This window comes from Natator depressus, chromosome 8 (genome assembly GCF_965152275.1).
Source record: "Natator depressus isolate rNatDep1 chromosome 8, rNatDep2.hap1, whole genome shotgun sequence".
NCBI classification, from domain to species: domain Eukaryota; kingdom Metazoa; phylum Chordata; order Testudines; family Cheloniidae; genus Natator; species Natator depressus.
The window spans coordinates 14,493,285-14,505,878 of NC_134241.1; the positions used below are offsets into that span (position 1 = coordinate 14,493,285).

Genomic DNA, 12,594 nt, shown 5'->3' on the forward strand with positions numbered 1-12,594 from the left:
CCCAATCCTGTTAAGTGCTGAGACAGCTCAATGGAAGTGAAGAGCGCTTATAGCAGCTGCCGGAAGGTGTGCAGCATCTGGGAGGATCCTGACTCAAATGAAAACAAGCAGGTAATTGAAAGTGGTAAAATAATACATGATCCCCCCCGCTCTCCAGGATAGCACTAGAGGTTTCTTTTAAAAACATCTACGTTTAGACAGAAAGGATAAGAATTCTTGGTGAAAGAAAGATTCATGATAACCTCACCTCTTTATACGACAACCATTGGTAAGGCTGCTTGGGCTTTCTGAATCCTAGACAGGGGCCATTCTCTAAACAAAATAAACAGATTACAAAATTATGGGGGTCTTAGAGCCAAGTGCTAATGAATTCTAGGACCCTGAGCACCTTAACAGTAGGAGGTTGCTCTAAAAGTTACACCCATTGTTATTATCAAGGTCAATCCATGTTTCTCTGAGGCAGAGTTCACACAGAGTGCTGCCAGATTAAAAAGGAAGACAGCCCTGTATAATGGTGCACTGGGTTATGGACCATTTTGAGCCTTCATTCAAAATTGCAGAGGTGGTGGTGACACTGAACAGGCCCAGTGCCCTGTTAAACCAGCTTTTCCTTAAGACAGTGTGAACATCATTATCTGACAATGGCTTTCATCCTAAATGTCACCTCCCACAGGTCTGACTGCCCTTTCATTGAAGCTCTAGGAAATCAAAATTATTCCTAATAAAAATGCACTTCTCTGGGGGAGGAGTGGAGAACATAAGTGTCTCACTGTGGAAAAGGGGACAGCAATACTTGGAATGTTAAATTGCCTTTCTTCCCATACCTCACCACACATAACCCACCAGTCCACTGAGGTACTTACATGTGCCTCATCACCGAAGAACAAACTGCATCATATACAGCAGTTATTCTGTTGAGGGTTCTGGTGACATTAAAACACCAACCATTTGAGAACAAAGCTCATGTGTTTTGTGCAAGTCCAAAAAGGATCACAGCAAGGGCCCCATTAAATCGGTGGCCAGGAGCCTAGATACTCAGATTTCAGAGTAACAGCCGTGTTAGTCTGTATTCGCAAAAAGAAAAGGAGTACTTGTGGCACCTTAGAGACTAACCAATTTATTTGAGCATAAGCTTTCGTGAGCTACAGCTCACTTCATCAGATGATCTTCTGCAGTTTCCACAGTATGCATCTGATGAAGTGAGTTGTAGCTCACGAAAGCTTATGCTCAAATAAATTGGTTAGTCTCTAAGGTGCCACAAGTACTCCTTTTCTTTTTGCGATACTCAGATTGTGAGCTTTTTGGGGCAGGTCTTTTTGTTCTGTTTGCACAGTACCTAGCACAAAGGGTCCTGGTCCATAACTAGGGGTCCTAGGGGCTATGGAAATACAAATAATAATAAATAATGACACACTTCAGGGTACCAGACAGGAAATGCTCAGAAAGCTTCAAATACATGTTAAATATGGAGGGTTTTACTGCATTTAATGTAGAACCGATACAGTATTCCAGGTGTAATTTAATTTTATGCTGAATGTAATTAAATTTACTCTGCCTGTACATATAATTTTCAATGTACTGCAAAATTTTGTATTGAAAACCCATAACTGCTTTGTAAAAGCTGTCAAGGCTGAGAGGTTTGGCAGCTGGGAAAGACATAGTGGGAGCTTTTGGCATCTGGGAAGGTGTAGGAGGCAATTGAGGACTGTGGGACTCATTTACCGGGTGTTCCTGCTAAATGATCAGTTACCAATGTTGCCATTTAAACTGTCATCATTAGGTTTCAAAGTTAACATCTCACAGAGATGAGGGCAAGATCACACACCTCTCAAAGCTATTGTTTCAGGCTGTCTGCAGACTCAGGTAGGCATCACTATGCTGGTTTATACTTGGTTCAAGTTTGGAAGGTTCCCCCCCCCCATAACCATGAAAGCTAGAAACCTTTTTTCTTGACATTAGTGCTTAGATTCCAATGCCCAATTCTGCAACATGAGACAGACTCTGAGGCAAATTCCACTGTGCAGATCACAGGGCTCTGACTAGAACCTGTACTAGCATGCATTCCTTTCACTTAGTCCATACATTACATCCTCTTCGCCTCCCTCTCTTTCACCCCTGTTCCTGTTCCTCTTCTCCTCAGCTTATCAGTTCAAACATTATTCATGTAGTTACATTTTTAAGATTTTTCACCTTAAACTTCAGGTGCAGTAATAAAGAACAAAAAGGTGTCAAGACCAGTTTATTTATATAAAGATGGGGAAACAGAATTTAAGAATTCAGGCTGCGTTAGGACTCTGGCATTAGAATTCTGAAATTCACAGCTTCCAGTTCAAGAGCTCTCTGACTCAAAAAACCCATCTTATCAGGACCTGTGTTTGGAAAGTCCTCATTAATAAAAGGTCAAAACCTTTTCAGGTACTTTCCTCCTCCCCACTCCTTTTGTGCTCTTGCAAGGCTCCGATAGGAAAAGCTGATACTTAGAAGGGTGACAAAGGCATCCTTTAAGAGTCATAATCTTGGAGCTACTCAGTCACTCCCCTGCTCCTGGCTCCTAGTGCCCTATCCACTGGACCAGTCGTGCCATTCCAAAATCACAGTTCAAATAAAGGAATGCAGACAAAAAATGCTTAATAATTCTATCCATCTAAACCACCCGTTGGCAGGGTTTGTGTCAACTGTAATTTTTAATAGCACTAACATGATGCTTTCTTGAGGACATTTCAAGCTACAAAATTAGTGTCAACCTAGGCCAGAGAGAGATTTATTGCTTGCTCCCTTTAGTTTAATTACTGCAAGATAAATATATCATTTCTGCTTTCTGTTCCCTGTAGCCACTGTTTTATCCCTAGACAATTAAAACAGCACTTTTTATAGTTAAGTGTGTCAGATGTAGGTCAACTGAGGAAGATCAGTAGTGGAAGGGGTGTAGTTCATTTGCTAAGCTATGCAGATGGAACCTTGCAAAATTTCTGCCATTTACCCAAGCAGGGTCAGATGCAAGCCCTCTGCATGTGGAACTCCACGATCATTGCCAGGAGAGTTGCAGGTGCTCAGCAGCTCTGGAAGCCAAACTACTTATTCAGGTGCTTAAATCTGAACTTAGGCACCCGAGATTAAAAATGATGGCCAGAGGATAACATCTTCTAAAGTGCCAAAGGGATTGAAGTGTTTATGAAAGCCAATGGGATTTAGGGGCCTCGGCCATTTTGCCACTTTTGAGTTTCACCCACACACCCCACTTCAGTAAAAATTCCATGGCTTCCATGCTTGCTGTAGCCTGTGAAGCTCTTCCATGGCTGTATGCTGGTTTCTGCAGTTAAGAAGCTGATTGTGGCCTGAATTTGCTTCACTTCTTCACTCAAAACTCCTACAGGCCCACATTTTTTTGGACCAGTTGTTTCCCTAGCCAGCAAGGCGCAATCTTGGTCAACAGCAGACCTCTTATTGACTTCACTGGGAGTGGGATTCAGCCCCAATCTGTACAGCTGTTTTCTCCAAGGACATCAGACCCAATTCTACGCTCTGACCAGCGCTGAAATAGCAGCATCGAAGCCCAGTGGGGTTTTAGTCAATACAATGATATTTACATATCCTCATCACTTACCAGATATGTTAAATCCCCTTCTAAATACTTCATACATTGTCCTTACATCATCATAGTAGTTAGATAATAATTCTCGGCTGTCACCTATCATGGACCGCCGAGCTCCTTCCCAGCCCTATGGAAACCAAAAACAACATATAATGATCAGATCAGAACCTTTGGAAAGAGAGAGACTAAAAAAACCAAACAAACCCAGCACAACCATCTTTGGAACCTGGTCCCACAGTGCAGTACTTAAGCCATGACAGCCTGAGTATAAATTGCAGGATCAGGCAAGCTGGCATCATAAACCTAGAGGCAGAGAGAACTTAATCATGAACCTGCCTTAAGCTTATATTATAACCTGCATGATGGATTAGCCTCCAAATTACAAGTGCTCTAATATTTTTTGTGGGGAAACATATTGAATTATATTCCGGTGTTAGCCTTGACATAAATATTTGCTTTTGTCTAAAACTGTATAAAAGTCAGACAGGCGGGTTTGTTATGATTTTCCTTAACCCACCAAAAAAATCCCCGCTGTTCTGTTTCTGTAAAAATAAAAAAGCCAAGCCAAGCCATAAGGGCTTTATAAAATGAAACACAAAACACAGCCTATGTGATTCACTTTGTAAGCACATTTATTCTTCACTCATAAATGCAGTTCTTTAAGTAAAAACCAAGGAAAACAACAACTGAGCCCCAAGCCTACTGACTAGTTAGACTACTGGGTTTTTGTGTTTGCCCAGAGATACTAATGCACTTGCACCAGCTTCACTACCGATTTTGCTCTCTAGCCATGCCCCAAGGATTTAGCCCATTCCTTCCCTCCAAGGCTCTAGATCTGATGTGGGGGACCGGCAATTTTTTTTCCAATGTGCGCGCAAGTCCGCGGACCACCACTTTGAGTAGCACTGCTCTAGATGATTGTATAGCTTTCTTACTCTCTCCCAGTACATTGAACAAGAATCTTTACATGCTCATCATTTAGAGCAGCTGTCGGTTTTATTCACAGATTGAAATTAGAGACTAATGTTTCTAGTCTCAAAAATCATTTAAATAGTTCTTACATTCATGGAAATATTTTAGGCTGATATAGAAGGAACAGACTAGACAACAAAGCCCCTCAAATTGCATTGAATCTCCCGTACACCTCCCATCCTTCACAGAGAAATCTCCTGGTTTTTCATGATAGGGAGCAAATTTCCATTTCATGTCTCTCTTTGCTTTAAACAGAGTTTGATTAAAACTGATTTGACATTTTTTAGTTTTATTATTTTTTTTATCCTCTCTTTGCTGGGTTTCAGCCTAGCTTTGCTCTCCTATAAGGATGCTACTTTTAAAAATGAAGAATTGAAGGCTTTCAGGACATAATTTATTTAAAAAAAATAATTCAGTAACATAAATGTTGTGCATTTATATTCCGTCCATCATTCAGAAGGATTTCAGAATGCTTTTTTATGAACTTTACACCAGAATTCACCACGGACATGCAGCTATTTCTATTCAGCAGTGGCTATATTCCGTCCCAGAATACAGAAACATTAATTCTTGTATAATGATCCAAAACATCTTATCCATTTATAAATGGAGAGGCAATGCGGGTAGGCAAAATGTAATTAATTAATCAGTCTAAAATTTGGTCTGCTCCCTGGAGTTATCATACCATACTCTTGCAAAAGTTGCCATGAGTTTTTTTTTAAAAAATGGTCTGATTCAATTGAACATCTTGGCCTTATTGAATTCAATGATAGTTTTGTGATTAGCTTCAGTACGGCTAGGATTTCGCGCTTTACCTAGAAGACTTCATTGGCACAGCACAGCACAGCACAGTGCCTGCTAATGCAATGGGTTGAGCACTGGTTCTAGGCTGACCAGATAGCAAGTGTGAAAAATTGAGACGGGGTGGGGGTTAATAGGTGACTATATAAGAAAAAGCCCGAAATATCAGGACTGTCCCTATAAAATCAGGGCATCTGATCACCCTAACTGGCTCAGTGCTGACTCAGAAAGAAAAATGACAGCTGCTGAATGAGCAACATCCTTACAGAAGACTGCTTTTACTTTGGGAGTTTCCTATCCAAGTACATTAGTCTTAACTTGCACCATCTGGCTGTAGGTACAGTCATATCTTTAAAACCAGCTAGTCTGTATTTTTGGAAACATTGCACCAGTTCTGCACTAATGTATAGATATAACCAATCCACAGGAGCAACTCACAGATCTCTGGTTTGACACAGTGCTCTAAACATCAGCAGTAAAAATTCAGACTACTAGTCAGACTACTGGGACATACATTTGTTTACAGGGCAATACTGTAAGATGTTTACTTTTTGAATAATTCATAGATTCATATACTTGAAGATCAGAAGGGACCATTATGATGATCTAGTCTGACTCCCACATAGCACAGACCAAAGAACCTCACCCAATGATATCTGCATCACGCCCATAGCTCATGTGTGAGCTATAGGCTATCATTAAGATAAGACAGGATCTCTTTCTAAAAGTCTCCAAGTGATGAAGAATCCACCACACTCCTGAGTACATTGGTTTAGTAGTTAATTACTCTCACTGGTAAAATTTTGTGCTATATTTCCAGTCTGAATTATTTTAAGTTCAGCTTCCAGCCATTGGATAGCGTTGAATTCAAGACCAACTCCCACAAGGAGCATTGCTATAGCTAGTGAACACACAAAGTACAAAATAGTAACTCTGACAGAATCAATAAAGCCAGACCAAAGTTTTGAGAGGTTCTAGTTACCTATTCTACACTAATAACTATTCTAGCGTCAATGAAGCTTGCAGAAGACAAAACATCTTTTTATTCTTGTATTTGATCTTAGACTTCAAAACAGCATTGACGATAGCTGTGCAACAGAAAATAATCCAGTCTTTCTGGACTAGGTATGTTTAAAAAAAAAAACGTAATAGAACTAAGTAACTGATTTTAGTGCTGATCAAAACAGCCTAATTATTAAAATTTCCCGCAAAAAACAATTTTGTTTGTTTTTGGGAAATTTCCCTCATCAAATTTCAGTTTTTTCAATTAACAACCAGAAGTCAAATATTTTTTAGTTTACAGTAAAAATGTTCAGTTAGCAAAACCCAACTTTTCTTTATACAAAAACAAAGTCCCCTTCCCCCCTCCATTTTTACTAATTTTTTTCCATGAAAACCGTTCTTTTGGGCAAAAGCTGTTTTTCATTAAAAAAAAAAAAAAGTTTTGACCAATTCAAATAAATGAATATAAAGGCCTTGATCCTGCAAACACTTACAGATGTGCTTAGCTTTACTACCATGAGCAGTGCCACTGAAGTCAGTGGGACTACTCATGATAGTAACATTAAATACATGTGTAGGTGGTTGCAGGACCAGGGTCATAGTTTGGACCTATCTGTCAAATTCAGTCCTGGCATAAGAGCGCATAGCTCCTACTGACTCCAAATGGAGGTGCACCTGTTACCCCTAAACTGAATTTGATCCCAAAAGTTCAAAGAAATAGTCCCATTCAAATTCCACCCTCATGCAAGAAAAGGTACCTCAGCATGCTATCACTGGCCACCTCTGCTTTTGTTTGCTTGGTGGTTTTAACTAGTGTAGTAAAAATTAATAGCCCTAGTAGAATCATTACCTTCCTATGACACCACTCAGAGGAGTTTAAAGTCCCAGAAGAATTTGTGCAATGAATGTTAGATAACGACTACGTTACATGAATTCTAAAGCCAGAAGGGACCACCAGAGCGTCTAGTCTGACCTCCTGTGTGAAAACTGCTTTCAGAACAACGTTGGGACAACTCCCACAAAATGCATGACACTGCACGATTCTCTTGGAGGTAGTTTATGTTTCCCAAAGACTTTTGAAGAAGGATTGCTATAAATCTGTAGATGGCATAGAGAAAAATATTTCTGGAAGCTCATTTTACAACTAATGAAAAAAAAAAACAAAAAACCAAAAAGGACACCTGCTTGTAGACAAGAATTCAGAGCTGGAGAGCCGGAGGGATACTGATAATACTGTAAAAAGTGGAGGTTAATGCAGGTTCATCACAGTAGCTCTGCTCTGCAGCGGGAAAGGTGAAGAAACATAGTGGCGCTGAAATTTACCATTCAAAGATAGAAGTGATCTCTCCTCTATAAGTGCAATATTGCACCCTTTTAAAAAGGGAACATTAAATTGCACCAAGGGGCAAATGCGGACCCCAGACTTGGTGGGCACCGAGGTCAGTAGATGCAGCAGGGTCAGGAGCAAGTTTTGGGGAGCCCAGGCAGATAGTGTTCATCCACCAGTGTACTGTGGACTCTAGCTTCCTGGCCTGGGAGTTGCCTGCATAGCCGTACATGCAGGGAGAGGTGGTTAGAGAACAATGTGGGAATAGTGAATTTGCTACTATGTGGATCTATTTCATTCCTTCTTTCGGAGAGGCACTGACAAAGATACAGGGCAGCTTGTGGGTTTGGGCTGCACTGGAATCAGTGGAAGTTTTGCCATTGGCTACAATGAGATCAGGAGCTAGGCCTTAGTATGGCTCATGCTTCTGTTACTCTCGGGAAGTTTACTGGCCTTCCTGATTGACAAATAAATACCATCTCAGGTCCACAGACAGGCCAAGCTCTTGGGAAGATAAGGCGGGTTTCCCATTAAATAATTCACTTCGGAGTATGTTCAGCAAAAGTTTTGGACTCTGGATTTTTTTTTTTTGTCCTTCCCTGTTGCCTTTTGGTCTTTCTACTTGTCTTGTGCCGTTGCCTAACGATAGCCTTTGAGAGAGAAAAGATGGTGCTGCATCAGTGATTAAGCTTCCACATGATTCAGATTCCTATTAAAGCCCTCAAGGACTCAGGTGACGCAAATCAGCTCAACACACAGTGTCTTCAATGAGATCGTGCCTCTCATCTGGCAATTACTAGTGTGGATAACCCTGGATTAATCCTTACAGCATCCAGTTTCTCTCTCTTTCAAATCAGTGAGTACATATAAAATAAAAATACAGGGTAGCAGATAGTTTAGATAGGGAATCTCATGGGAATATTATTAGTTTGCCATGTCAATTTCATAACAACTATAACCTTCTTTTTGCAAAGTACTTTCCAAATGCTAATTATTCGCACAACACCTCAGTAAGTTAGGCAGGTTTTATTCACCACATGGTACAAGGGTTTAAACTGAAGCAGAGAGCCCAAGGTCATACAGTGAGACAGAAACATGGCTGGGGAGAGAACCCCAGAGTCCTTGTTCTAATCAGAAGAAAATGCTTCCATGGGAAATGTAAACTTTTGCCTATTTTTTTTAAATAAGTAAGGACAGTGAAGTTCTCTTAAAGGGGAACCTGCTAGAAGGACAAGCCTGTCATTAACCTTTAGATTCATACTATATGTCCCAATTTTGAATACGAGTTCAACTTGAGATGTTTTTCTTGGACGTTTTTGCGCTTTAACAGGGGGCAGTTTCTTTAGACCTCAAGGCTCCTTAAAAGCATCACGATGAATAAATAGCCTCAGGTTTGAATTAAAGCGTAATTTTTTGCGGTATCACTGAACGTGCAGCAGCCACCATTACAGAGTTAGCATTGCACATGATGGTATGTGAGATTATAATTACCATCTTTGGGAACAGTAAATCTTGGTTTTTAGTGGCTTGTATGCAATTTTTCAGTGCTTCATGGTCAAGCCAGGTTAAAACTGGAGGAATTAAGTAGGGATTAAATTCATGGCTTGGATGTTAGTTTTCCAGCAGTTTAAAAGGAAGGAACAAAGTGGGTCAAATTAATCTGTGGTGTAACAGACTGAACTATTGTCCAGGATGGAACAGTATAGCACCCACAACAAATAGCTAGGGCCCGATTCTCAACAGCCTTGCAGCCATGTACACCCATGCAAAGTGGGCGTAAAACAGTACGCTTCTGATTTAGTAGCACTCTACAACCACTCTGCATGGGTGTGAATTACTGTACAAGGGACCCGGCCATGGAGACTCAGCCCATGGAATCTAGCCAGCCCAGCCTCTGCATTCATAGGGTTTACTTTTTTTATTCGTTGAAGGGTATAAATAATGCTAGCCTTACCGCAACTTCTTCTGTCTGCATCAAGAGGTCACATGGGGGCTTCAAAGCCTTTGGCCGGCTAGCAAACCAGTATGTGATCATAGCTGCAAAGGCACCAATGCCAACTAAGGTGGTAGCTGGCAAGCTGTGGAAAAACTGGCTGAAGCTGTCAAACTCGGGCAGCCGCAGGGTCCTCAAGATTTCCTGTGCTTGCATCTTTTCAAAGATTGAAAGGGCCAATTCTGCAGGATCCAAAGGAAAAGAATGAGTTAATGCCACAGGATTAACAGACATAGTAGACATAGGCCAAAACATTTGCCATACTTCTCAGGGAACGAAGGCACGGAAAGGCAGTTCTCTCTTTACCTTTTAGAAACATACTGCTATGCTGACCCAGAAACAGCTGTCCACAAAAAAGAAAAAAGCAAAAAAGGCGCAGCTACAAAAGAATGGCACAGAGCAAAAAGCGTAATTAGCATCACAGCAAGAGGAACCGTGTATATTTAGACTGTTCTGTGTCTGAAACATGTATCGAAAGCCCCCTGGCTCTGCTTGAAACCAGGCCCTTACAAACAAAGGCAGAGAGACTGAGGCATGGAAGGCAGCTGACTGCTAGAAGAGATGCCTTTAACCTGCATGGATTTTTTCCATTTCAAATATTCTTAGCACTGGTGATAATCACATGATAACTCAAAGTGGCAGCGTACCCTCGGCAAAAGGATGCGTCACTTCCGTCAGCGAGAGGATCCTTGACTATTCCACACTTCACAGTCATTCCAGAGACGCAGAGTTTTGAAAATGACTAAGAATTTAGCAGCAGCTATTTAAAGCTCCAGCTTTTTCTTTTACTTTGTGAGCCAACATCTTTCAGGAAGCCTGTAATTTTTCTCCCACCTCTAACTCAAGGTTCTGACTTCTGTGAGCCCCTGATACTGTGCTGTCGTAGTACCTCTTAAGTAAAATAGAAATAAAATTAGCAATCTCTCCATTTCTTCTTTCCCAGCCTGTAGGGGAAAAAGCCTGATTAGTTTGTGTGTTGGTTTTCGTATGTATCTGAAGAACAAATTGAAAGGAAGCCAAGTCAAAGCGATGAGTTTTGCATTTAGTTTTGATGTGGTGCATTCTAATCTCTTGTAGGAGAGAGTTCCAGAGTCTAGGTCCAGTTCCTGTGAAAGTTCTTCTTCCTGTGCTCTTGAGCTTTCCCCTGATTGGTCAACAGTTTCCTTGTTTGGGTGGAAGACAGCTCCTTCATGGGAGGTCCTGGCTGCAGTGGCAGAGGTGATTTCTCAGGTAGCTAGGGCCAATCTAACAGTGAGCTCTGAATATCAAGAGACAGATTGAACTGGACTCTGCATGCTTTGGGGAACAAGTGCAAGGAGCAGAGCACCAAAGTTATGTGTTTATGCATCCCATGCTGCTCAGCCAATGGCCTATTGTGCTTTGTACCACCGGGAGCTTTTTCGGGCTCTTTGGATTCATTTTGATGTGTAATGAGGTGCAATGATCAAGCCTGAAGGTCCGGAATGTGAACGTAAGAACAGTCATACTGGGTCAGACCAAAGGTCCATCAAGCCCAGTATCCTGTCTTCAGACAGAGGCTGGTGCCAGATGCTTCTGAGGGAATGAACAGAACAGGGCAATTTATCGAGTGATCCATCCCCTGTTGTCCAGTCTCAGCTTCTGGTAGTCAGCGGTTTAGGGAAACCCAGAGCATGAAGTTGCATCCCTGACCATCCTGGCTAATAGCCATTGATAGACCTACCCTCCAAGAACTTGTCAAATTCTTTTTTGAACCCAGTTATAGTTTTGGTCTTCACAACATCCCCTGTGAATGAGTTCCAGAGGTTGACGATGCATTGTTTGAAAAAGAACTTCCTTTTGTTCGTTTTAAACCTGCTGCCTATTAATTTCATTGGTGACTCCTGGTTCTTGTGTTATGTGAAGGGATAAATAACACCTCTCTGTTCTCTTTCTCCACACCATTCAGGATTTTATAGACCTCTATCATATCCCCCCCCCAATCATCTCTTTTCTAAGCTGAATAGTCCCAGTCTTTTTAACCTCTCCTCCTATAGAAGCTGTTCCATACCCTTAATCATTTTTTGTTGGCCTTCTCACTACTTTTTCCAATTCTAATATATCCTTTCTGAGATGGGGCGACAAGAACTGCATACAGTATTTAAGGTGTGGGCATACCACGGATTAATATAGTGGCATTATCTATCCCTTTCCTAATTGTTCCTCACATCGTTCACTTTTCTGACTGCCGTTGCACACTGAGCAGATGTTGCCAGAGAACTATCCACGATGACTCCAAGACCTTTCTCAAGTGTGGCTCATCATGGCCTGATCTGTGTCCGATAAGATGGGGTACAATCTTCAGGTCACTGGCAGGCAAAAGTGCATGTTCTATGCCCCCTTGACCATTTGGGCATTAATCAGTCCTCAGGAGCCTAAAAGGATACCTTTCAGAGTAGCAGCCGTGTTAGTCTGTATTCACAAAAAGAAAAGGAGTACTTGTGGCACCTTAGAGACTAACCAATTTATTTGAGCATAAGCTTTCGTGAGCTACAGGATACCACGGCTGCATGCTGAATGAACAATGTGAAGGCAGAAGCCCTTGATAGTGGGGATGCTATAGAGGAGGCAATTTTTTTCAAAATCCTTCCTTATTCCTACCAGCATTGCCTTATATGAGTTCAGGTTTCTCCAGCTGCAGATTTCAGCAAGGCTTTGTGAAGAGTAGGAAATAGTGCCGGCTACATGGTTTTTTGAGCTCAGTTCATTTAAAGTATTATCGCAGGTTGGTGCAAACTTCCCCTGTTACATTTTCCTAGTATTTGTATTTTAATATTGTGCATTAATTTAATCCCTTTGGTCCCAAAGGATTTTATAGACTAATATGCCTAGTGAGCACATGGTCCACCATTAAAATGCAGTGGCTGCTGAAGCAAAACACAGCAGCAG

General features: G+C 41.3%; 1 protein-coding gene across 6 annotated transcripts in view; it reads right to left on the reverse strand.

Annotated features, from left to right (window-relative positions):
- Window positions 1–12,594, reverse strand: part of ACSL6 (acyl-CoA synthetase long chain family member 6) — a 107,073-nt gene that overhangs the window by 39,306 nt on the left and 55,173 nt on the right. For 5 of the 6 annotated variants that reach the window (XM_074960472.1, XM_074960473.1, XM_074960471.1 and 2 more), the window contains 3 exons: window positions 9,649–9,869; window positions 3,605–3,719; window positions 248–312 (listed from right to left, as the gene is read on the reverse strand). In XM_074960472.1, coding sequence (XP_074816573.1) covers window positions 248–312; window positions 3,605–3,719; window positions 9,649–9,869 — 401 coding nt within the window. The remainder of the gene's footprint in view (window positions 1–247; window positions 313–3,604; window positions 3,720–9,648; window positions 9,870–12,594) is intronic. The other variant, XM_074960476.1, reaches the window with a different exon arrangement.